This window comes from Camellia sinensis, chromosome 3 (genome assembly GCF_055761805.1).
Source record: "Camellia sinensis isolate YWXY chromosome 3, ASM5576180v1, whole genome shotgun sequence".
Taxonomy (NCBI): domain Eukaryota; kingdom Viridiplantae; phylum Streptophyta; class Magnoliopsida; order Ericales; family Theaceae; genus Camellia; species Camellia sinensis.
The window spans coordinates 136,174,723-136,200,618 of NC_138963.1; the positions used below are offsets into that span (position 1 = coordinate 136,174,723).

Sequence of the window (25,896 nt, forward strand, 5' to 3'; positions counted from 1 at the left end):
TATTAATAAAATATATTACGAAATTAAAAATTTCAAAGAACGAGATGTAGACGATTCGTATTTCAAACATATTTGTAATTTATCTTATTATATAAATATCTATAATATTATCAATTTTTTTATACACTAATAACGACGTATTCAAGGGTTTAAGTTTTAAGAAGTTATAAATTAAAATTAAGACATCCGAAGAACAAACAGAGAATTTGTCTCAAGCATTTGATCAAACAGCCCTTGGGCTTCCCTCATTCGACAACCAGGAATAACCAGTAACAACTGAAGTGCAGGGTCCGACTGTGGTACCCAAAAGTAGTATTTGTATACCATTCGTAAAACTTATTTTTAGCCATTAGATTTAGGGAAGGAATCTGGACGGTCCATTGCTCAACTTGTTAACCGGTTATAACCGGTGGAAAATCATTCCCCAAAAACTCTCAGATAAATATGTGTGTAATGAGCATGTTCTTGCGAAATGAATTTACAATTGGGGAAATTACCATTTAGCCTAATGAAATAAAATAATTACAAAAAGTTGGAGGTGCAATTTTTTTATGTGAATTACATCCCACATCCTTTGGTAATTATTTTCCCCACCTATTACTGTTTAGTGATTTCTCCTTAACAATTAACTCTGTTTTGTTCTGTGCAATGAAAAGAAAATTTTAATTTTTAAATATTTCAATTTTTATTTTTATTTTTTTTGTTTCTTTTTGTGTAATTTTTTCTTTGCGAGCTAATAGTTGGCCGAAATGTACAATTTGTTGATCCTTTAAATTTTCCTTTGAATTGTAAGTTTTTAATTAGATTGGACCAATAGAGAAATTTTCTGAAATTAAATTAATGTATTCAATCTTAATTTTTTTAATTATTTTATACCCAATAAAAAACAATTAAATAGATTTGACATACTTTGTTGTTTATTTGCATTTTTATAAAGCCATTAAAATCAGGAATTGTTTAATTGCTAGACTTGTATATTAGATGGTGGCTGAATATCCTTCTGATCTTTTGTCAAATGTAGCCTATATTCATTATTCACTACTTACTTACTATTTAATTAAATCCTACTAACTACTCAATGAAATTTTACTTATTATTTTAAATTAGATTTGATTTATCACTCAATTAAATCTCATTTACAGCTCAATGAGACTCTATTAATTATTTCATTTGACTTGACTTATTGTTTCATTAAATTCTACTAACTATTCAATTAGACTTCATTTACCACTTCATTAAACTCTAGTTTCTACCTAATTAAACCTTGCTATTTGTTGATCCTTTAAATTTTCCTTCATTAGACTTGACTTACTAATCAATTAAACCACATTTACTACTTAATGAGTCTTCACTTACTATTTTATTAGACTTCGCATACTAATCAATTAAATCTCAATAGACTCCACTTACTACTCAATCAGCTTTCATTTAATATTTCATTACACTTCACTTACTACTCAATTTGGGTTTCACTTACTACTTCAGTAGACTTCACTTACAACTCAATGAGTTTCCACTTACTATTTTATTACACTTCAATTACTATTCAATAAGCTTCCATTTATTATTTCACTAGACTCCACTTACTGCAGAATGAGTTTCCACTTACTACTCAATCAATTTTCACTTACTACTCAACTTTAGTTTCACTTATTATTCAATGAGCTTCCACTTATTACTTCACTAGAGGCCTTATCACGGAATGGTTTTGCCCCTTTAACAAACTCAATCACTTCATATTTGCAAATATTTGGATTGTATTTGATATTATAGGATGCATGACAACTCTAGTTAATCATTTCGATTCTCTTTTACGATCTTCTACCTTAAGGTATTTAGATTGTTGATGCCCTTCTCTTGAGCAAATCCATCTCCTCGATATAGCCATATTACTCTTGTCCTTATACAACTAATCTCTTCGAATACTAAGACCTTTCACCTTTACATGCATATTGTAGAAACTTTTTTCATTTTCTACCAAATCTAATGTCATTTCAAATATATCTTTTTCAGTTAGTTGATCCATATAGTTAACATTTCTTTCGGTTGGGAGATCATTAAAATTAACAATATTCCTCTTGATTGCCAAGTTGTGCTCACCAGTGTCAATATCATCATCATCATCATCATCATTATGTAATGAATAATACTAAATGCACCAATTGGTATACTAATTAGTGTACTAATAGATGATATGGCATAATTTTAGAGGCTTAGGATATTTGTAATTTGTATAATGAGTGAGGTTAGTAATAATGTCATAACATATGTCGGTACACTAATTGGTATACCAATTGGTACATGTAGCACTACCGTTATGTAATTCATATACGATGTTGTTATGCCCAATGTTGTCTTCCATTTGTGGTAAGTATAATAAAATTAATTAGATCAAACCAAATGGTAAGTGATATTGCAATTAGTTAACGAGACTCAACTTATTATTTTATTAGATTTCACTTATTATTTAATTAAATTGTACTTACTATTTAATGAACTTCCACTTACTACTTCATTAGACTTTACATATTACTCAATAATCTTCCACTTAATATTTTATTACACTTCACTTACTACTAAATTAAACCTTATTTTCCATTATAAGCAGGCTCTACTTACTACTCATTGATACTTTACTTACTAAGTGGTAAACTGGTAAGTGGTAAGTTGAGTCGCAAAATGTTGTTAGAATAACTTAGTAAATCATAAACTCAATGATTGGTCAATAATAAATAGAAATATGAATTTCAAATTACTAACACAAGAAATATGAATTTTAAACAAAATGTGAAAATGTAAAAATTTATTAGACTTAACTTAGTACTTAGTAAGACGCAATTTAATTTGACTTGATTTACGACTCAATTAAATCTCACTATAACTTAATGATTGGGCAACTTACTACTCAATTAAATCTCACTTACTATTGAATGAGATTCTACTTACCATTTCATTAGATTTTGCTTATTACTAAAGTACGCCACTTACTACTTAATAAGACTCTACTTACTATTCATTGATATTCTACTTACTACTCCATCAAACTTAACTTACTAATTTATAAATTTCACTTACTACTTAATTAAACTCGATTTACTATTTAACGAAACTCCACTTATTATTCAATGATTTTTTTTTTTTAATTAGGTGAAATGTTGTTCCAACAAAACCTTAAAATTAATAAATTAAAAATATCACATAAGTTAAAATAAAACATAGACAAAGACATAGATAGATTCTTACATGGAGACTTTCTCAAATTTGTAAAATGGATGTTAAGTGGTAAATTTGTAGACTTCCATTTATGTTTCGAAATATTGTAGATATTAAATTTGTAAAAACATATTCATAGCCAATCACATGAATTTGTGGAGAGAAAAAAAATCATTTCACTATGGATTTTAAACTCATTAAAACTACACTTATTACTCAATAAGACTGTACTTACTACTTTATCAAACTTGACTTACCACTCATTTGAATCACACTTACTACTTAATGAGATTCTACTTACTAGGTGGTAAAATGGATGGTAAGTGGTCGGTTGAGTCACAAAGAGTTGCAAATAGAATGAGAAGGAATGGAAACCTCAAATGAATTTGAATTTTTTCTATATTTTGTCAATCATATTTCTCATTAATTGCATTTGTTATGGTAAATGAAAAAGATAACAGGTTTCATTTATTGCCATTCATTGCCATTAAGTAGATAAATAATAAAAAAAAATCATATTCCATAAAATGTAAAAAATTATAATAAAATTTATAAATTTCATATTTATTTTGTACATTTTTTCAATTTTTTTTTATAAATTTTATATTTATTTTAGAGGTTAGGTGCATTTTATTAACGTTTGAATGATAAGTGTAGTTATGTGGAATAGTAAGTACAATCATATCAAATAGTAAGTGTGTTTAGTTGTTGTAGTAAGTTGGAAACCACTCATTTAAACCGTACTTACTATTTTATCACACTTAATTACCACTCATTTAAACCACACTTAATACTCAATGAGACTCTACTTATTACTTTATCAGACTTGACTTACCACTCATTTAAATAACAGTTATTACTCAATGAGACTCCACTTACTACTTTATCAAACTTGACTCATCACTTAAAGTTACTACTTTATCAAACTTGACTCATCACTTAAACAATACTTACTACTCAATGGAGCTGTATTTACTATTTTAGTAGACTTGATTAATCAATTATTTAAACTAAACCTAAGACTGCCGTTACTATTTCATCAAACTTGATTTTTTTTTCTTACCACTTAAATCTCATAATTTTTCTTTTAACTAGGTGAAATTGTTGTTCCAACAAAACATTAAAATTTATAAATTCAAAATATCATGAAAAGTTAAAGTAAAAAAAAGAGATAGAGACTATAGAGAGATAGATTCTTACCTAAGGAGTTTCAAATCAACAACAATCTTATCTTCAAATCTTCAAAATTTTTAAAAATAAACATAAAATTTTGTTCATGAAATCCTCAAAAAAAATTTAAATTTTCCTATATTTTATTAATTATATTTCTTCATTAATTGCATTCATCATGGAAAAATCCCTGAAGCGCAAGTCCTCACATCCGTGCGTGCAAACGAGTCATAGAGCGCTTGAGCCTCGTCTAAGAGCATCTCTAACCCATCCTTCATTTCTTCAGATATGAAGGATCCTTCTTAATTTTGAGCTCCAACCCATCCTTCATTTCTTCCTTCCAAATGGAGGAAGATGGATTGATCCTTCAAATATGAAGGGAGGATGAAAAAAATGAAAGAGATCTCTAAAACACTATTCACTCCATATTTCTTATTATATTCGAAATAACTTTTAATGTGTAAATTTAATTTTTATAAAATTGACATCAATAAAAAGTATGAAATCATACCTTTAAAATGAGTATAATATTAAATATATTTTACAAAAATTTTAAAATTAAATATTTGTTAAAACAGTAATACAGAGAATTGTATGAACAAAAACAAAACTAAATACAGTAATACAGATGCCAATCTACATCCCATTGCTAAATATTTGTCAAAACAGTGTTAGGATGTAGATACTACCAATTGTAGCTACTACCAATTGATACTACCAAAATGGGATGTAGATTGGGATGTAGATTGGGATGTATCTTCCACTGTTGGGATGTAGATACTACCACTTCCAACTATTTTAAATATTTAGCAATGGGATGTAGATTGGGATGTTAAAACAATTGATACTACCAAAATGGGATGTAGATACTACTGATATATACAGAATTGTATTAAATTAAATATTTTCTTTAAAACAGCAATGGGATGTAGATTGGGATGTTAAAATAGTGTTCTATGAACAAAAACAGTGTTCCATGAAGTTAATGAACAAAAGCTGGTAGATGAAGTTAATGAACAAAAACAATGTTCCACGAAACCATACATTTTCAAGATAAAGCCTCAAAGTATCCTACCAACCATGCTTCTTAACTTCTCCTACCAACCGTGCTTGACTTCTGTCAAAGAATCCTTATTAACTTCTCCCACCAACTGGTAGATGAAAAGTACCAGCATTATAAATGTCGAATTCAAGTCCTCAACATAAGAAATAGTCTATATATACAGATATCTTTCTTTTCTAAAAGCACAAGTCTTTTCCTATCAAAACTACAATCATATTTCCATATATACTTTCTATAGAAATGTCTGCAAGTGTGGAATTGGGTGGAAAATCAGTTCAACGTGGTCGGGCATTCTTAATAGAAGAGGATAAAAATCTATGTAATGCATGGCTTGAAATTTCTCAAGATCCTGTAAGGGGTACTAATCAAAAGAAAGAGAAGTTATGGGAGCGTATTAGTGCTAAGTATCATGAGCTCTTGCCAAGCTACAACAGTGGCTCTCGAACAACAAAATCCCTCCAATGTCGCATGGCTTTAATAATAAAGGCCATTAACAAGTTCCGGGGATGTGTTCGATCAGTTGAACGCCTTAATCCCAGTGGTGCTTCTGAGATAGATTATGTAAGACTTCTTACACAATTTTGTCAATGTTTAAAAAAAAAAAAAATGCCCAACAAGAAGTTCCTATATCTTACAAAATGTTGTTACTACTATAAACATTTTTTTCTTTTTATTTTTTTTAATTCTCATTTTGCAGATTAATCAGGCCAAAATCCTATTTGCACAAGACCCTGAAGAGAGGAAAGGATTCCAATATGATCATGTATGGCCCATTCTTAAGAAGGCTGAGAAATGGCTTGACAATACCCCCAAAGAAAATCCCAAACAAGGGTATGATTGCTTTGAAGGATTTCAAAATGGATCCCCTGTATCTGCATCCTTAGTAGCACCATCATCCATTGATTTGGATGCAAATGAAGAGACTGTATCAGAAGGTGGATCATCACGTCGATTCATCGGGTCGTCTTATAGGGAGGAAGAAAGAGAAGTTAAAAATGATGCAAATAGCTGATAAGAGTCATCTCCTTGAATCCATTGTTGAAGGAAACCAAGAAATCATGATAAATTTGAAAAGAGGGCAAAAGCAAAGAGAAGAACGATTTGCTAAAATGGAAAATGATTCTGCAGCGCGTGTCCAACTCATGATGTTACAAGCTGAAAATGAAAGTAAAAGATTAAAACTTCAACGTGAACATCAAGAGAAAGAAATCATGAAGATGGACTTGAAAAACATTGCAGACCCAATTGATCGTGAGTATTTTCGAAGGAAAAAATTAGAAATTTTAGAACAAAATGATCAAGTAGCCAACAACTCTGTTTCTTTTAGCCATGGTGATTTTAGTAGCTTTAGGCAATATGAAGGTGGTGATGTCTTACCAGATTACTAGTGCTAGGACATATTTTATAAATATAACTATCATGTTGGGAAAAGACAAAACATCCCATTGCTAAATTAATAAACTGTTACATGTAAACTCAAAAATATAACTACCAATTCGTATATAAACTGTTAAATTAACAAACTGCTAATAAACTGTTAAATTAATAAACTACTAAATTAATAAACTGTTACATTTATAAATGTAACTACCAACCCAACCTCTCCTAGTATCTTCCAATTTACATCCCATTACTAAAGACAAAACTAACAGCAACACAGAGAATTGTAGCTACTGATATATGTTTGGAAAATGAGAGAGCAGTGGCTTGAGTAAAAAACAAAGCTCCAGTACATGTAAACTCAAAAAGCTCCAAGTGCAAAAACAATAAATAGAGCATTCACATCAATAACCATGTCTTCTAAATGTGGCAATTACCATGTCTTTCCCACAAATGCTCAACCAATGCATTTCTCAAAACATAGTGAGCCTCTTTGTCTTTAATTTTTTTATGTCGAGCAAGAAACTGTTGAAATTGTTCTGTTTCATCTACCACTATCTCAACATTGGGGATGGGAGCTGGAGTACCAGAATTAATAACACTTGCATGTTCACCACCCTCATCCTTAACAATCATGTTATGCATTATGATGCACGCAGACATGATATCATGTAACACACACTTATTCCAAAAACGAGCTAGTCCCTTGACTATAGCAAATCGTGATTGAAGTACTCCGAATGCTCGTTCAACGTCTTTTCGACATGCTTCTTGCATCATTGCAAAGTGTTGTTTCTTCGGATCTTGAGGTTTAGAAATAGTTTGTACGAGAGTTGACCACTTCGGATGTATACCATCTGCTAGATAATAGCCAACATTAAACTCTATGCCATGGATAGTATAATAAGCAGGAAGACCTATACCTTGGGTGAGATTCGCAAACAAATTAGATGATTGCAAGACATTAATGTCGTTGTTGGAGCCCGGTAAGCCAAAATATGCATGCCAAATCCATAGGTCGTGAGATGCCACTGCCTCAAGAATGATAGTTGAGGATCCACCACGTCTAGAGTATTGTCCTGCCCAAGCTGTTGGGCAATTTTTCCAAGACCAATGCATACAATCAAGGCTCCCAAGCATCCCTGGGAAGCCCCGTTCTTCACCTTTTTTTAACAAACTTGCAATGTCATTGGAATTAGGTGATCTAAGGTATTTTTTTCCAAATATCTCAACGATTGCCCGACAAAACATTTTAATACATAGAATGGCAGTAGACTCACCAATTCATATATATTCATCCGTAGAATCGGCCGCCGTTCCATATGCCAACATTCCAAATGCACTTGTTACTTTTTGCAAAGTAGACAATCCAAGTCTACCAAGACCATCCTTCTTCTGCACAAAGAAATCATCGTGAGCTTTCACGACATCAACAATATGTAAATATAAACTTCTATGCATTCAAAATCTCCTACGAAATAAATTTTCCTCATAGGTCGGGTTCTCTGAGAAGTAATCATTCCATAATTGAGCATGACCTTCTTCCCTTCTACGATCTCTCACTATATGTCCATAAACTGAACCTTTATGTATTAATTGATCATCTTCTTGAAGATATTGAGCTATGGTGATGTTGTTGGAAGCATATAAATGAAATAATATATTTTCTTCCTCTTCCCATGCTGCCATTTCTTCTTCATAATCAAGGAATGGTGGTAAATAAATATGCTCTGCATTCATTTCTTCATGAATACACTCAGCATCCATTTCTGTTTCAGAAGCTCTACAGTCATTTGTTTTGGTTGTATGAGGGTTTGGTTTTTCTATAAAATAATAGATGGTAAGGAAAATAGATGGAGGGAAAATTAATGGAGGGAAAGTTGATGGTTAATTTTGGAGGGAAATATTTACAAATTGTTGAAAATTAGAGAAGAAAATGCAGAATAATCCTAGAATGTTGATGTGAATAATTCAGAAGTGATTTACAGATTATTGATGCCGAATAATCCAAGTCTACCATAAACCTTTATCACGGCATCAACATTCATGTCTCCCCTGCCACTTTTTTCAGCAATGCAGAATAATTCTAAACCATGTTTTCATGGCATCAACAATTAGAGAAGAAAATAAAGGTTTATGGTTGGAGTTGGAACGAATAGTGATGTACTCTATATTCACTTTTTAAATAAAAAAATTTATTTTCATCCTCTTGGTGAGAGGATTGGGTGGGAGATGCTCTAATCGGCCATTTTGGGAGTACCCACAAATCATGGAGCTTCAATCCAAGCTGCAGTCTCTCTGAGTCATATCATCAAACAGCTTTCGATCTTTTTCATCGACTCGGCCGAGCCTTCCAAGCTCTTCAATCCTCCTCATGTTGCATTGAAAAAGGTTGGATTGTGGGGTCTCTTCTCTTCAATTGGTTGAGCAGGAGAGAGAGCAGCGAGAGAAACAAAAGTTATCGCCGCAATTAGGAATTTGTTTGGATTGTGGGGTCTCTTTCTCTCTCTCTCTCTCTCTCTCTCTCTCTCTCTCCTATTTTTGTCCAATTCGTCTTTAAATTACATATACATTCAGTATCTCAACTGTTTCCCCAATTTTCCTGGGAAGCAAACACATCCCAGATTGAATTTTTCTGAAACCCTAATAAAATTTTTGATATGGAGAGTTGTCGCCCCAGTAAGAGTTGTGGAAAGAGGACTATCGTCTCCGATGACGCAACGTGCAGCTTGGTCTACTCGTCGTGCGGAGTCATCCAAGAATTTGATGATTTACAGCACCATTTTGGCGGCCTCAGTGGCCCCACCGGGACGTTTGTCCGCACCGGCACTGCCGGTACCGGTAATGTCTATCGTTACAAGGAAACAAAAATATACAGAGCTAAAGAGACCCTTGAACGTATTACTTCATTGTTGAATTTTTTGCCTTCCAAGACGAATGAGGTTAGGGTTATGGTGGAGACTATTACTAAGGGAGAGTATGGTCAGGGTGATTGGTTACCTGTACTTATTGGTGCTTGTGCTTATGTTGTTATGCGAAAGGATAATAAACCTTTGCCGCTTTCTGAGGTGGCCGATAAGGTCGGTTGTGATATTTTTGAACTTGGTCGGATGGTTAATCGGGTTGTTGATTTTCTTGAATTGAAATTGCTGGAGTTTAATATAGTGAATTCATTTGAATGGGTGGTCAAGACTTGTTTTGATGAAAATTTAATGGATAAGGAAAAGATTGAGAGAATTTTAAAACAAGGGATTTTTTTAATGCAGTGTTTGGTGAAGTGGTATTTGACGACGGGGCAGATACCGATTCCGATTGTTGCGGCCGTATTGGTATTTGTTGCACAATTGAATGAGGTTGATGTTCGGCTTGAGGACATGGCAAAGGAATTACATGTGGCTGTTGGTACATGCGAGTTGTGGTATAAGGAGCTTTTAAATAATCTTGTGAAAGTTGCACAAGCATTGCCTTGGGGCAAGGATATTACGGTTAAGAACATCATGAAGAATGCACAATTCGTGATTCAATATATGGAGTTGAAGTCAATGTCTAAGCACAGTGAGAAGAAGAGTTTAGAGCATGTTGGGTTCGATTTGGATGGTTTGGTTCGTGATTGTTTGAGCAAAGAAGTTGAATTTGGGATGGATAGTTATGGCATGGAAAATGATTCTCAGTATTTTGAGGTAGAAGATCCGACTGGTTCCCCAAGATGGAGTATAGATGATTTGGAGAAGCTCAAGATTTCACATGAATGCTTGTCACTGGTATATTCAGAGTTATCAAATGAAGTTTCTGATGCCAATTCAGTGGGAGAGAGTGGGAGTGACAATAGAAGGAAAAGAGGGATGGGGTTTGACCTTTTAGAGTGTAGGGAGTGGTGGAAAGGAAAATCAGAACTGAGCAAAAAGCTTTTCCTCAAGCAAAGACTGGAGAAAGATGTAGGATTGAATGCTTTGCCTCCCTCTTTTGTCTCAGGATGCTTGGCATATCAAAGGAGGAGAGAAAAGATAAAGGCTGCTAAGGTGCGTATCGATAAGATTATGTGTCCGCCAAATGCCAAATCAGGTGGCAGGGATGATGACCTTTGCATTTTGGAATGCGTAAATGGTGGGAATAAACGAAGGAGAAAGAAAATGGCCATTGATGTTGATTGGGAAGATTTTATTATTGAGACCCTTCTCCTTCATCGGGTGGAGGAGGAGGAAATAGAGAAGGGGCACTACAATACCTTACTGGACTTGCATGTTTTTAACTCTGCAAGTGTGTAATTAGCTTCATTATGGTTGGAATTGTGGCTTGAATCTACTCAACTGCATAGGTCACTGCACTATTAGAGAGAAGTTTTGTATTTTTTACTCCTCCAGCAGGAGGGAATCTATTTTTGTTACCTATTTCTGCAAAATTAATACAAGGTATCAAATTTTTTTGTTATAGAATTTTGGTTTCCACATATTTATGTGACATATGAGCTTGTTCCTTGAATTTATCCAGTTTCACAATGTGAAGAGCTTGAAAACTCCATGCTTTTTCTTTTTCATCAAGGAGTGTGCGGCAAGGATCCATTGAGATTGATTCAAATTGGACATGTATGGGGTTCGCTGCTGATAGATCTACCCATTCTTTTTGCTTGAAGTGTTATATATTCTGTACAGACATCTCTTGTTTGTAGTACTCTGTTTTTAGTTATCTTTTCTTTCTCTCCTTGTATTTATTTATTTGCCTTTTTTTTTTTTTTTAAATATCAAATGCTAAGTGATACTTTGGGAAATTTTTTCAGCAGTAATTTGATTCATTTAAAAAGTACAAAATAGAATGCCTCATTAGACCGGTGCTGATGCAGTGAAATAGGGAAAGGAAGGAAAAATTAAATACTTTACCCTGAATTTTTTTAGGTGACACTTTTACAAAATCATACCATTTCAGATTATCTTCATAAATCTGTTTGAAGCTCAAATTTCAATCTAATCGTGATGGCACCTTGTAGTTAATAATTTGACACACGATAACTTAACTTTGAGAACTGTAACTATCAGTCATTAAGCAGCTAAGGCCATGTTGAAAACATAGAGGCAACAATTATTGGCCCTTTTGTTGATATTTGTCATTGTAGGGTCGAGCAGCTTGCTATAAATTTGAAAGCTATTCTTCTTGACTGAATAACAGGGAGATCATATCTGGCCCAGTAAAAACATTTCAATCTTTGAAGCTGCTGACTTTCATTGTGCTTGTGGTTGGATGAGAGAGAGAGAGAGAGAGAGATTGCTATTTGGCAAGAGTTGTATAAGGTTTTTGTGATGTATTAAGATGAAGCTGCTTCTTATTTTATTTTTGTAGAAAAAAAAAAAAAAACCTGTAAAGGGGGCTTTCAATGATGTTTGGAGGAGTTCAAAAATAAGATAATTGACAATATTGCAAAATTGCCACAAAGTTTGGAGGAGATCAAAATTAAGATTGTACTAATTTCAAAATTGCAACACAAAAATGATTGGATTTATTTCTTTTTGGTGTCCGACATGGACACGACACGGATACATTACCTTCTTAGCAGTGTTCATGCTTCTTAGGTTACAAGGGTTTAAGAATGTTGCCGAAGTGTCTGTAAAGTGTTCGATATTATGAATTTAAAATTTTAATTAAGACATGTTGAAGAAATGTTGGACACTCTTTTAGGAGAGTCCATAGAATGTCGATGTCCAACAAGACACGGCTTCTTCATAGAAGTGGCTGTTCTTCTTAGTCTACATGTCTATATGTCACTTTGTATTGGCTACTAGAGCTGCTATGTCACATTAATATCAGCTGCTCACTTGGAGAGGAAGCATTTAGACATGCTGAATGATGACAATATTTTTTATTATCTAATCTACCTTCAAATTGATTTGCGTACCTTTGCAAATCTTAGTCTACCTTTTTTCCTAGGGTAGGAAATTGTGCAACCATGCTTTGTTGTGGTTGTGTTTTCTGTTGTTTATTCTCCTTGCACTAGGTTGAATAGCTACTCTGTTCTGAGGTTTACTATATCTCATATCATTTATCCTCTTGATGCTGCTAATGTTTCTCAAATCAAAATTGTTTCTGCATTTTGACACTGCAGACAGTGGGCGCCAATATTGAAAACCAACTGCAGACAATGGGTGCCGATATGAAACAACTTTGTCAAAATTCATGCATGATGTGCCTTCATTTTCGCCAGATTTCATGGAAGGGGTAGCTCCTGAATTATCTCCTCAACAAAATAAAAATGTTAATCTCACAACTCATGAAAGCTCAATGATTGGTGTTGACATTGACCCTAAGAAGGGACTTTGCAACAAAAACTCTTTGGCCCATCAATATTGTATGGAACCCATGGAAGAGAAACATAATGATTTATTGTCGGAGAAAAAGGATGATATTGGTACGAGTGAAAAGTGAAATGTGAGTGTAGTGAAAAATGACCCAGCGAAGAAACCGTTCCCAACAGAGATTCCAGTAGTAGTTGATACTGCAGAGAAAGATTCAAGCTTGGCATCATTATTTTGCAGAGTCAAAAAATCTGATGGTGAAAGATGGGATGGTCAAGAGGATTTGTCAACACTAGTATCACTAGATGGATATCACTCTTGTGTGAAGGAAGCGGACACGACTAACCATGTAAAAGCCACAGCTGACAAGTCAAATGTCCTGCCATCAGCTAATTCAGTTATTTTAGTTGAGTCCTGCAAATGTAGAGTTTCTGATACTGCACTTCAGGTGATGCTTTCTCAGCAATATCAAATGGTAAGGTTCTGTTATCCTATTTGTTCTATGTGCTTCTTTCTTTACTTTTATTTACTTCTGTTAATTTCTACTCTGACTGGTGCGGCTACCTTTGTGACTATATCTGTGACAGATTCTGTTGGCTTGGGATTGAGCTATCCAATAAAGTTTCTGAATCAGAAGATTATGTTTCCATTGCAGATTCTGGTAACTTGTTATTTCTGTTTTTTCTCATGTATTTTGATTTTTTTTTGAAATATTGGAGCCCAAGATAATTGTGCTTAGAGGGAGGGGGGTATGAATAGGCCAATTTCAAGAATTATCTCAAGATTACCCAATTGATTTTGATGATTCAAATTAAATTGTGATCACATTGGAAAATCCAAACAACTTTGAGATGGAAGACACATCAATTAACTTGGAGACCCTCCAGGAAAACTCTCCAAGAGGGGAAAGCCATGGTCCCAATACTCAGCAAAATCTACTACAGGACACACAGGAAGGATTACAACCAAACCTTGGTTAACCCTATCTCTGAAGTCTTGAAATGCTCCATGAGCACAACCTTGCCCAGTCAGCCTCGTTTGACTTGATTGAACAGCACAAAGCTTCGCTCCTCGACCTTCATACACCGACAACTTTGTTAACCCAACGGCCAGGTGTGAGAGGACAATGCAATGCAGGATTTTTTAAGGTTTTTGTTTTTGATCACTCACTCATTGTAGTGATGAGTTTGCAGAAGTTGACAGAAGTTTGGAACTAAGTTGAGGTGAGGGGACTATGAAGCCTCATTACAGGCAACCATTTTCAGAGTAGCATTACATGGGGACCAATTATGGTTACAAAATTAGTGGTTTTAGGTATTATACCTAAACAAAATTAGTTAGCTTAGACCTGGTAATTATCCAATATTCCATTAGCATTTCATGTCGTTGATTCAGGAAACGGAAACATTTTGGCCATTTCAATGGAAACAAAATGAGATTTTGTTCCTTGCTCCTAAAATGGTTCTTATGTTGAAGTTTTATCCTGCAACCAGGAGGTATTTGTCCAAACTTTGATAGACTCTTTTACGCAAATCATTTTGTTGTTTTGCTGCTCATTTTCAATTGTTTGTTTAATTAACCTAAAGCCGCTTGGGTGCTTGCTTGCTGATTTTATTCTTCGGGTAATATATATTGTAAACTTCTTTTAGGTTCTATGAAGCTTCATTTTTTTCTTACGTCAGAAGATTTCATTATGGAAAACTTGACCTTTTTTTATTATTGAATGATTAATTGTTGAGCATTTGATTGGATTGAGATATATTTTTCACTTGGTCAATTTAACTTGGGTTGTGGATTTAGTGCCCTTTTTTTATCCTCCCCTCAAAAGTAACTTCTCTTGCATTACAAAAATAGTTCCTTCCAATCAAATTAAGTTGTAGATAATTGATAGTACCAACAAAAAAAGAAAAGAGAAACTAGTACTCAAAATCAATGAGGGAATAGATTGCTAAAAAAAAAAAAACATAGCAAGCTACTTAATTAAGAAACATGTATAAGACATGTAGAGACCAAAAGCATGCCAATATGAATATATGAGATTAAATGAAATGAACCTAAACCTGCATTAGCTAGGCAGGGAGGTGAGAAGCATGCCAGCTAGATTCATTAAAAGCATAAACTTATCTAAAACTAATAGTTCTTTGTAAAAGCATTAATCAAACATACGCAAAGTTTATAACCAAGACCAACTTTACACAAACATATGCTTCACTAATGTATCAAATAATGCTACCTAGAATTTTAATGAAACCATAAATTCAGATAAAGGAAATGAAGAAACTGAAAAGAATGAGAGAGCTCAAAGAAAATATTTTAGGTTTTTCTTTACATTCAAAGTTTTCAAAGACTTTACTACGGCTCACCTCGATGCTCACCTTGCTTCAAGGCTAAGGTAAAACGTATCAAGGCTTTGATTTTTAGGCTACTCTCCCTAAAGGCTTGCGCCTCACAATCTGAGGCATGCGCCTTAGGTGCGCCTTGTATGCCTTTTGCACATAAGCCTGTGATGAGTATGCATATAAAGAGGTTTCCTTAGACTCTTGTTAAACTTAGTCTGGTAGATAGTCTAAACATCAAAAAAAAAAAAAAAAAAAAAAAAAAAACCCTTTGTGTCTATATTCTATAGAAAAAAATTAAGTAAATGAACAATGAACAAAAAATACAAAGTTAATGTTCAAGTGAGAAGTTCAATCACCAAAGCTAAGAATGTCAATTTCACTTGCAATGAAGGCAAGCTTCATTCTTTGCAATGAAATGTTTGATGCCTTAAGTACAAAATTATTTATACCTTATAGTTAATTTTTATTTGTTTTTTTCACTATTTTAAAATATTTAATTTATTTACTAAATATTAAAATTTAAAATTCGAAATGCTTAAGCCTAAACACCTCGAATTATGCATTTGCCTTTAAAAACTTTGTTTACATTCATGTTAATGAAACCTTTGCTTTTATAATGTATCATTTGTTTAGTTTGTTAATGAAATCTTTGTTTTTGTTTTCACTATTGTATGTATTGTACAACATTGGTTCTATCGAATCGGCGTACTGAAAAGGCGCTTGCTTCTAAGAAAAACAAACTCCAAGTTTCGAAGTTAGGACCTCAAGCAAGATGTTTGAGTACTTTTCACTAAACCACAATGCTTCACTTTACCCCGTGGTTTGGGTCAGGTGCGGTTTATCCCCCTGACAGTTGGAAATCACCACATAACCCTCATGTGGTTCGTGGACTAAAATGCACACTAACTTCTGTTAACAGAATGTATAAATTTACCTTTATGCCCCCTATCTTCTTCCTATTCTCTCTCTTTTAAATTAAACCTGCAAATATACATACGTATATATGTATACACACACCTATTTTCTTTCTTTCTTCTTTCTTTTGAATTGAACCTGCACATATATATAGATATATACACATATATTTTCTTTCTTCTACCAACTCTAACAAATTTCAACTTCAAAAAATTTTGATTGATGCAAAACACTAGGAAACCCAGCATTTTTCACATATTACATTATATACTATCATATTGAATTTGACCCAAATATATACATATATATATATATATATATACTATGAATCTGACCAGAATTTGACCCAAATAAATTTTTCATTATTTTTAATAACCCAATTACAATCAGATTGAATTTAGGTCTACAACCTACCATGGCTGCAGCGGCGGCGGTGGCAGCTTCGCCTAAACAGCAATAGCCGAGGCTTTGACAATGAGATTTCGGGTCAGAACTGAAGAATTGTAGGTGGTGTGGGTCTTGGTGATGGACTTAAATGTGAAGCTTGTTCCAATATATGGGTTTGTGATCAGTGAGTGTCGTTTTGACTGGTTTCTTTGATTTTGAGTGTTGGATTTGAGATTGAGAGTTGACGACGACGACGACTTTGAAGACTGAGTTCTACATGTGGGTAGAGATCGAAAACCCAGATTGACAGAGCAGGTAAGAGGTAGGGACGCCATCGCTGTGGTGGCGTTGTTATAGAGATCAAAAACTGTAGCTATATGTATATATCAATGTAAAACCTCTTAAAGACTAACTCCGATCTCCTTCTTTCTTCATTGTCACCATTTTCTCCCCAAACACTCCAATTTTCCCAAATTACAAGCCTCCAAACCTCATCTTCAACCCACCATAGAGAGAGAAACAGTAAAGAAAGAAGGAAGAAGAATGGTATATTTTGTAAATTTGAAGGTGAATGAGGGGTAATTTAGTCTTAAAAATCAACTTACTGTCTTCTAGGTGCGTGAGCCTCACATTCCGTTAATTTAGATGGAAAAGCTGACGATGCATTTTAATCCACAAATTATATGGAGATTATGTAGTGATTTTCAAATGTTAGGGTAAATCGCACCCGACCCAAATCAATGGGTAAAGTGAAGTTGCCTTCAAATTAAGACACATCCCAAGTAGGAGGAGCTTCCCCAAAATCATAACCTGAACATGCCCAGAAATCATAACCATCCAAGAAGAAACAGAGAATTTGTCTCAAGCATTTGATCAAACAACTCTCTGGCTTCCCTCATTCGACAACAACGAATAACTAGCATCAACTGAAGTCAAGTCACATTCTTGCCTGCAAACGAGTCAAAGAGCGCTTGAGCCTCGTCTAATCGGCCATTTTGGGAGTATCCACAAATCATGGAGCTTCAATCCAAGCTGCAGTCTCTCTGAAATCATATCATCAAACAGCTTTCGATCTTCTTCATCAACTTGGCCGAGCCTTCCAAGCTCTTCAATCCTCCTCGTGTTGCATTGAAAAAGGTTGGATGTCTCTTCTCTTCAATTGGTTCAGCATGAGAGAGAGCAGCGAGAGAAACAAAAGTTATTGACGCAATTAGGAATTGTTTGGATTGTGGGGTCTCTTCTCTCTCCCCTATTTTTGTCCATTGAATTCGTCTTTAAATTACATATACATTCAGTCTCTCAACTGTTTCTCCAATTTTCCTGGGAAGCAAACACATCCCAGATTGAATTTTTCTGAAACCCTAATAAAATTTTTGATATGGAGAGTTGTCGCCCCTGTAAGAGTTGTGGAAAGAGGACTATCGTCTCCGATGACGCAACGTGCAACTTGGTCTGCTCGTCGTGCAGAGTCATCCAAGAATTTGATGATTTACAGCACCATTTTGGCGGCCCCAGTGGCCCCACCAGGACATTTGTCCGCACCGGCACTGCCGATACCGGTAATGTCTATCGTTACAAGGAAACAAAAATATACAAAGCTAAAGAGACCCTCGAACGCATTGCTTCATTGTTGAATTTTTGGCCTTCCAAGACGAATGAGGTTTAGGGTTATGGTGGAGACTATTACTAAGAGAGAGTATAGTCAGGGTGATTGTTACCTGGACTTATTGGTGCTTGTGCTTATGTTTTATGCGAAAGGATAATAAACCTTTGCCGCTTTCTGATGTGGCTGATAAGGTCGATTGTGATATTTTTGAGCTTGATCGGATGGTTAATCGGGTTGTTGATTTTCTTGAATTGAAATTGCCGGAGTTTAATATAGTGAATTCATTTGAATGGGTGGTTAAGACTTGTTTTGATGAAAATTTAATGGAAAAGGAAAAGATTGAGAGAATTTTAAAACAAGGGATTTTTTTAATGCAGTGTTTGGTGAAGTGGTATTTGACGACGGGGCGGAGACCGATTTCGATTGTTGCGGCCGTATTGGTATTTGTTGCACAATTGAATGAGGCTGATGTTCGGCTAGAGGACATGGCAAAGGAATTACATGTGGCTGTTAGTACATGCAAGTTGTGGTATAAGGAGCTTTTAAATAATCTTGTGAAAGTTGCACAAGCATTGCCTTGGGGCAAGGATATTACGGTTAAGAACATCATGAAGAATGCACGATTCGTGATTCAATATATGGAGTTGAAGTCAATGTCTAAGCATAGTGAGAAGAGGAAGAGTTTAGAGCATGTTGGATTTGATGTGGATGGTTTGGTTCGTGATTGTTTGAGCAAAGAAGTTGAATTTGGGATGGATAGTTATGGCATGGAAAATGATTCTCAGTATTTTGAGGTAGAAGATCCGACTGGTTCCCCAAGATGGTGTATAGATGATTTGGAGAAGCTCAAGATTTCACATGAATGCTTGTCACTGTTATATTCAGAGTTATCAAATGAAGTTTCTAATGCCAATTCCGTGGGAGAGAGTGAGAGTGACAATAGATGGAAAAGAGGGATGGGGTTTGACCTTTTAGAGTGTAGGGAGTGGTGGAAAGGAAAATCAGTACTGAGCAAAAAGCTTTTCCTCAAGCAAATACTGGAGAAAGATGTAGGACTGAATGCTTTGCCTCCCTCTTTCGTCTCGGGATGCTTGGCATATCAAAGGAGGAGAGAAAAGATAAAGGCTGCTAAGGTGCATATCGATAAGATTATGTGTTCGATTTATTTATTTATTAATGTTTATAATAGTTTTCTTAAAAAAATTAGTTAAGTTAGTTTGATTGGTTAGGTAAAATAAAGAGTATAGTTGGAGTATACACTAGCTAAACTAGTTAGGTAAAATAAAAAAGGTAGTTTTTTGTGTACTTTGAGGAGGCATTTTAGAGAGTATGGTTGGAGATGCTCTGATTCGGATCTTGAGAACCTACCTGGTAATGGCAGCGATGTACCATCTCGTGAGGACAATTTCATGGTCGAATTCTAGACAACTTCAATGTCGGATCTGATTTTGGCAACAGCTCAGTCAACTGTGGATAGGGTTTTGGAGGAGGTTGTCCTGTAACAACTTCCTCAGTCGCCATGAAGATTATAAGTTGAAACTATAGAGGGATGAGTCACCCTCTAACTGTTCGAACAGCGCAAAATTTGACCCAATCTCATGAGCCTAATCTTCTATTTCCTATGGAGACTAAAATGGAGGCTAGGAAGTTGGAATGGCTAGGCTTGACAATGGGATTTCGATTCTGGTCTGGGGTAGATAATTTTGGGTGTGGGGGAGGTTTATAGGCAGCATGGGATGACTTATGGTAGATTACAGTGGTGGAAAGATGTGAACGTTTTATCGCTTTGGAGGTTCATGAGCAAAATTGTGCGAATTGGATGTTGGTGTTGTTCTATGGGCATTCGAAGTTAACACAAAAATGGGCATAGAATGCCATTTGTTCTGATGGGTGATTTCAATCAGGTCTTGTATCTGCACGAGCGTCAAAGTCGAACCAAGAATGGTATTCGGAGTGCCTCGTGTTTGAGGGATTTTATGAGTCATTATGGGTTAGTGGATTTTTCGGCTGTGGGGAATTTGTTCACTTGGATGAATAATCAAGTGGGTACCAAGGCAACCTACGAATGTTTAGATGGAGCAATAGTTTCAACCAATTGGTTAAATCTTTTTCGGCAGGCAGTATTACTAGCATTGCCTATTCAGTGATTGGATCATGGACCAATTGTACTGGATACAAGTCCCATTAGTTCAGAAAAGAAAGAATGGGGTCGTTTTGAAGCTGTTTGGTTGTTAGAAAGCGACACAGGGGAGATCGTTGAGAAGGTTTGGAAGGTTTCGATGGCGGGATCACATGCGTTTCAACTTATGCAACATCAAATAATTGTGCTTAGACACCTAAGAAATTGGCATAATCAAGCCTCTCGGAGATTGGACATTCAAATCTCTCAAACTCGCAGAAAATTTGAAGAAGTGCAGAAGATTTCAGATTTGGGAGTGAAGTCTTATTAAGATTATGGGCTAAGACGCAAGTTTGATGATCTGTTTCAATGGCAAGAGGTATATTGGGCGCAGCGGAAAAGGCTAACTAGTTATATCTTGGTGATCAAAACACAAAAGGTGGGTTGGTTATGGATCAAGAGGGGATTCAAGCAGCGTTTTTGCAGCATTTCAGAGAGATTTATCATGTCCATAATTCCATATCTCAGTCATCAGGTACATTGCCACATTTTACTTACCCTTCTCACTTTCAATTTTTATCTGCAATTAATTGTTGAATTTCGGAGGAACACAAGGTGTGGTTAGATCAACCTGTGTTGGAATCTGAAATAAAAGATGCTATTTTTACATGGAAGGGTTGAAAGCCCCATGACCAATTGGTATGATAGCAACATTTTATCAGAAATATTGGGGAGTTGTTGGTAAATCTGTGGTTGCTTCGGTCCTCTCTTTCTTTGAATGTGGCCATATGCTTAAAGAACTGAATAAAACACTGCTGGTTCTTATACCCAAGGTTAAAAATCCCCAAACGGTGAATGATTTTTGCCCCATCAATGTGTGTAATGTGGTGTATAAAATTGCATCTAAGGTTATGGCCAATAGGCTTCGTCGCATTCTTCCTTTTTTAATCTCAGCTCAGCAAAATGCGTTTGTTGTCAGGCGATTAATTTCAGATAATATTTAGTTAGCCCATGAGGTGTTGGAATTTATTTGGAAAAGGAAGTCAGGTAATCAGTCTTTTTATGTGCTTAAGTTGGACATGTATAAGGCCTATGACCAGGTTAATTAGGAGTTCCTTGAAAATATTTTGGGTGTTACAGGTTTTAGTCATTGGTGGATTCATTTGATTCATCAGTGTATATCTACTGCATCCTTTTCTGTGTTGATTAATGCTAGAAGAACAGAGTGGTTTCAGCCAAGATGTGGGCTACAGCAAGGGGATCCATTGTCTCCATATCTCTTTTTGTTGGTGATTCAAGAATTATCTTCCGTTTTGAGATGTTATCTGGGCAGGGGGTGTGTAATGGTATCTCGTTAAGTAGAAATGCTCCAGTAATAAATCACTTGTTGTTTACGGATGATTGTTTTATTTGTATGAAGTACAGCATGGAAGAAGTACGGATTCTTAAATGGTTTTCAGGGGCCTTTTGTCATCAATCCGGGCTCATTATTAATTTCAAAAGGTTGGACTTGTTTGTTAGTTCGAATATGTTGTCTTCTTGCAGGGAATTCTTGAGTAATTGCCTAGGGGTGAAGTTAGTTGCTAAGCCGGGAATATATTTAGGTGCCTATCTAGATTTAAGTGAAAGGGATGAAGTGTTGTTCAGGCGTATTGTGTCTAAATTTCATTCGAAACTTCAAGGTTGGAAAAGAGGTTTCTTATTTTTTGCGGGCAAATGTGTGTTGGCCAAACATTCCATGCTTGCTATTCCAGTGTATCTTTTATCAGTTTTTAAGGCTCCCCTATATTTTGTTTAGCAAATTCAAAGTATAGTTAGTTGTTTTCTGTGGAAAAATAAGGATGGGGGTGGTGTTGTCTGGAGGAAATGGAGCATTTTATGTCTTCCTAAAGCTTTGGGTGGGTTGGGTTTCAGAGATCCGGGATGGTTAAACTAGTCTTTATTAGTTAAAATTGCATGGCGTATTCTCCAAGATCCACAATCCCTTCTTAGTAGAGTCATATTGGCAAAACACTGTCGTCATAAGGGGTTTCTGGAGGTTCAGCCAAGCAGTAGATGTTCTTGAGGATGGAGAAGCATTCTGTGGGGACGAGATTTGTTGAAAAAAAAATCTTTATTGGATTGTAAAGGATGGGTCTAGAATTAACCCATTCGAGGATCAATGGATACATACTACACGCAATGAAATAGTAGGTAGAAATGTCGGAAGCGTGTTCTCTTCCTTTTCAGTATCGCATTTAATTGATCATAGTACTAGGACTTTGAGGGAATCATTGATTCACACTTTTTCTGAGTAATATGGTAAAGCACATTCAAAGTATTCATTTGTCTAGGGAGAAGAAAGCAGACTGGGTGGTGTGGAAATATTGTAAAGATGGTAGATACTCCATTAAATCTGATTACTCTATGGCAATGGGTAGGGGAGTCTCTGAAGTTCATGGAATAGGAGTCAGTTGTTGGTGTTGGAAGAAGTTATGGAACCTTCATATTCCGGCAAAATGGGCTTTATTTCTATGGAAATTTATTCATAGAATTTTACCTGCTAATGTTGTTTTAATTAGAAGATGAGTGGGGGTTGATATTCAATGCCCAAGATGTTTGGAGGAAGATGAATCTGTGGAACATCTTTGTTTTCAATGCCCTTTTGCCAAGCACATTTGGAAGGGTTCACAGTTGGGGTTGGATTTTGAATCTTGGCAAAGTTTATTGGTTCAGGAATGGATTGAGTGGTGGTTTCGAAATGCACCAGATGAGCAGGCTATAGTGGAAGCAATTAAGGTTTTATGGGGAATATGGATCCACAGGAGCAAGGCTGTATTTCAAAAGGATATTGAGCATCCGATTCGGGCTATTGAGTGGATTAATCACTTGGATTTACCTTCAAATAGACAACTTCATGCAAAATTTATGGGGATTAATTATGTCGAAAATAGGGAGATGTTTCCTTTATTATTACTAACAATGCTAGTTGGTGTCCAGATTCTATTGTGCATAGATTTTTTGATCGATGGAGCATGGAGGCAACAATCATCTCAAGCTGGGGCTGCATGGGTCGCAATGGACTGCAACAGAAATCCAATCATAAAGCACCAATTTTCCTTTACAGCATCTTCAGCATTAGTGCCCAAGGCAAAGGCATGTTTGGAGATGCTCAAATGGCGTTCACAGCACCAGATTATGTCAGCCAAAATTCTTACAAATTGTCAAATGCTAATAATGCGAATTAAATCAAAGATGGCTATAGAATGGGAGTTGTATTCTATGTTGAAGGATATTAATTATCTTTGTAGTGTTTTGGATCATGTATGTATTACTAAGGTTAATAGGAAAGATGTTCAATTTGCCCATGAGGCAGCCAAGTTAGCCTTAGTAAGGGCTAATTTTATTTTGTATATGAATATGTATGACTATATCTATTCTATTATAATGAATGTCCTTATTTCCTCTCAAAAAATCTTAATTTTTTTTATACTATATACTATATATGTGTGTAATAAGGGTGAAGCACCAATAAATCTCAAAATATAATCTTGTGAATTGTTTAGTCCTCTTTTTTTCTTATGAATCCAAATCTCTCATTAAAGTGGAAATTACATAAAAATGTAGTCAATTACATGTTTGGGTTTAATTTTTTAGGAATAAAAGTGGATTTCTCAAAATATAAAATTACACATTTGGACAATCTGTACTATAGAATTTTTGGATTTTCTCTCATTCTAGAACAAATTTCACATTACGAAACTCCAATAACGTAACACTTTAATATAATATATTAAAAAATTCATTGGTGTACTTTTTCTAAACGAACTAACATAACACTTAACAAAAACTCTTTGGTGTATTTTTTTCCAAACGTAACGCTTCAATGCAACACACAAAAAAAAAAAAAAAAAAATTCCTTACGCTGCGTTTAGTTAGGGGATTTGGAGAGGGATTTGAAAAGGAAAAAAGGAAAAGGGAAAAGGTGTGTAAAACTAGGTGAAATGTAGATATGTTTTATTCATATATATTTTTCATTTCTCTTTCTAAATCCCTTCTCAAATCCCCCAACCAAATACAATATTACTGAACTTTTTCCAAACATAAAACTCCAATCAATGTAATCTCAAATGTAATACTTCAATGTAACACACAAAACCACTAAAAAAAACTCATTAGTATGTTTTTTTCCAAACGCAACATTAAAGTGTGTTATATTAAAGTGTTACACTAAGAAGTTTTTGCAGTGTTATATTGAAATGTTACGTTTAGAAAAAGTATATTAAGGAGTTTTTTTTGCGCGTGTTACATTAGAATGTTACACTAAAAAAAATTTGTGTGTTATTTTAGAGTGTTACACTAGGGAATTTTTTTAGAATATTATATTAGAGTGTTACGTTTGAGAAAAGTACATTAACAAATTTTTTTGTGTGTTACTGTCATAACCGAAACCCACCCCTAAAAGTTTGGTTCATAACTGGCCAGCAATCACGAGATTACCTACGGCCTCATACGAAAAACAAATATTTTTAATAATAAGGCCTTAAGCGGAAGCAAATATTATGTATAACGTCCATTGGGCAGTGCTTAAATGATCCGGATAAACTCTCATATATATATATATATATATATATATCTTGATTTCCAAACACCTTATATACATGGAAGCTATCAACATTAAGTTTACATATTCACAAACCCATTTGACAAAAACTAAACAAAAGATTGAACATAAAATATAATACCAGAAAGACAAAAGCTCCATCTTGGAGGCTTGGTATAATAGGTCCACATAGACAGTTCCTGAGACTGACTCTAATGCTGATCTCCTTGTTGATCACCTACATACATATAAAATAGGAAGTGAGCGAAACGCAATGAGTAACAACAGTGCAAAGGGTTAGGGTCTATTTGGTAATCATTTTATTTTCAGTTTTCAATTTATATTTGTAAAAATTTTAAAAACTATCATAAAAATTTGTTTGATAATTTTTTTAGTTAGTTTATAAATTTGAGAAAAAAACGTAAACTTAAATAATGAGTTTACGTTGGTTTTTAAACATTTGACTAACAATTTTTTTTTCAATTATTTTTTTTTTCAAATAATTATTTGTTTCAATTAAATTTTTTTTCAAATATTTTTTTTTTTCAAATAATTTTTTTTTGTCAAATAAATTTTTTTTCAATAATTTTTTTTTTCATTAAGTTTTTCAATTAATTTTTTTTTCCAATTATAATATGTATGATCCAATTGTCATAAATAATAAAAAATAAATATAAATATTTTAGGCCTGAACAAATATATTTTTTAGTTTATGTTTATAAATTTTTTTAAACATTTTGTTTAAACCAAACGTGTTTGTAGTTTATGTTTTTCTAAAAATAAACAAAAACCAGTTTATAAAATTTTTGTAAACATAAACCAAAAACGTAAACGTTACCAA

At 34.5% G+C, this 25,896-nt stretch overlaps 2 protein-coding genes, 1 long non-coding RNA gene and 1 pseudogene across 5 annotated transcripts; 3 read left to right on the forward strand and 1 right to left on the reverse strand.

The window, feature by feature from the left end:
• The first annotated feature begins 5,647 nt into the window (after positions 1 to 5,647).
• Positions 5,648 to 6,869, forward strand: LOC114305257 (uncharacterized). The gene is made up of 2 exons (XM_028250341.2): positions 5,648 to 6,007; positions 6,144 to 6,869. The coding sequence occupies exons 1-2, from the start codon at positions 5,687 to 5,689 to the stop codon at positions 6,456 to 6,458; spliced, it is 636 nt and encodes a 211-aa protein (XP_028106142.2). The 5' UTR covers positions 5,648 to 5,686; the 3' UTR covers positions 6,459 to 6,869.
• Positions 6,870 to 6,917: 48 nt separating this feature from the next.
• LOC145822792 (uncharacterized) lies at positions 6,918 to 7,868 on the reverse strand. Its single transcript, XR_014364496.1, has 2 exons — positions 7,750 to 7,868; positions 6,918 to 7,683 (listed from the first exon to the last, which is right to left on the reverse strand). It is a non-coding gene; the product is annotated as an uncharacterized LOC145822792 (long non-coding RNA).
• Positions 7,869 to 9,019: 1,151 nt separating this feature from the next.
• On the forward strand, positions 9,020 to 23,865 carry LOC114279194 (plant-specific TFIIB-related protein PTF2 pseudogene; annotated as a pseudogene). 2 transcript variants are annotated; one of them, XR_014364495.1, is made up of 5 exons: positions 9,020 to 11,235; positions 11,315 to 11,409; positions 12,918 to 13,582; positions 13,695 to 13,768; positions 23,453 to 23,865. The product of XR_014364495.1 is annotated as a plant-specific TFIIB-related protein PTF2 pseudogene, transcript variant X2 (transcript). The 2 variants fall into 2 exon arrangements; XR_014364494.1 differs by lacking the exon at positions 11,315 to 11,409.
• LOC145821850 (plant-specific TFIIB-related protein PTF2-like) lies at positions 18,127 to 20,501 on the forward strand. The gene is made up of 3 exons (XM_082918424.1): positions 18,127 to 18,408; positions 18,507 to 19,487; positions 20,259 to 20,501. Exons 1-3 carry the CDS (start codon positions 18,127 to 18,129, stop codon positions 20,499 to 20,501), a joined length of 1,506 nt encoding a protein of 501 aa, XP_082774550.1.
• Positions 23,866 to 25,896: the final 2,031 nt, after the last annotated feature.

Coding starts and splice junctions, on each gene's coding strand:
- LOC145821850 (XM_082918424.1), top strand. CDS start 18,127: ATGGAGAGTTGTCGCCCCTGTAAGAGTTGTGGAAAGAGGACTATCGTC. Junction 18,409..18,506: donor GGCCTTCCAAGACGAATGAG/GTTTAGGGTTAT, acceptor TTTATGCGAAAG/GATAATAAACCTTTGCCGCT. Junction 19,488..20,258: donor AAAAGATAAAGGCTGCTAAG/GTGCATATCGAT, acceptor GATTTCAATCAG/GTCTTGTATCTGCACGAGCG.
- LOC114305257 (XM_028250341.2), top strand. CDS start 5,687: ATGTCTGCAAGTGTGGAATTGGGTGGAAAATCAGTTCAACGTGGTCGG. Junction 6,008..6,143: donor GTGCTTCTGAGATAGATTAT/GTAAGACTTCTT, acceptor CTCATTTTGCAG/ATTAATCAGGCCAAAATCCT.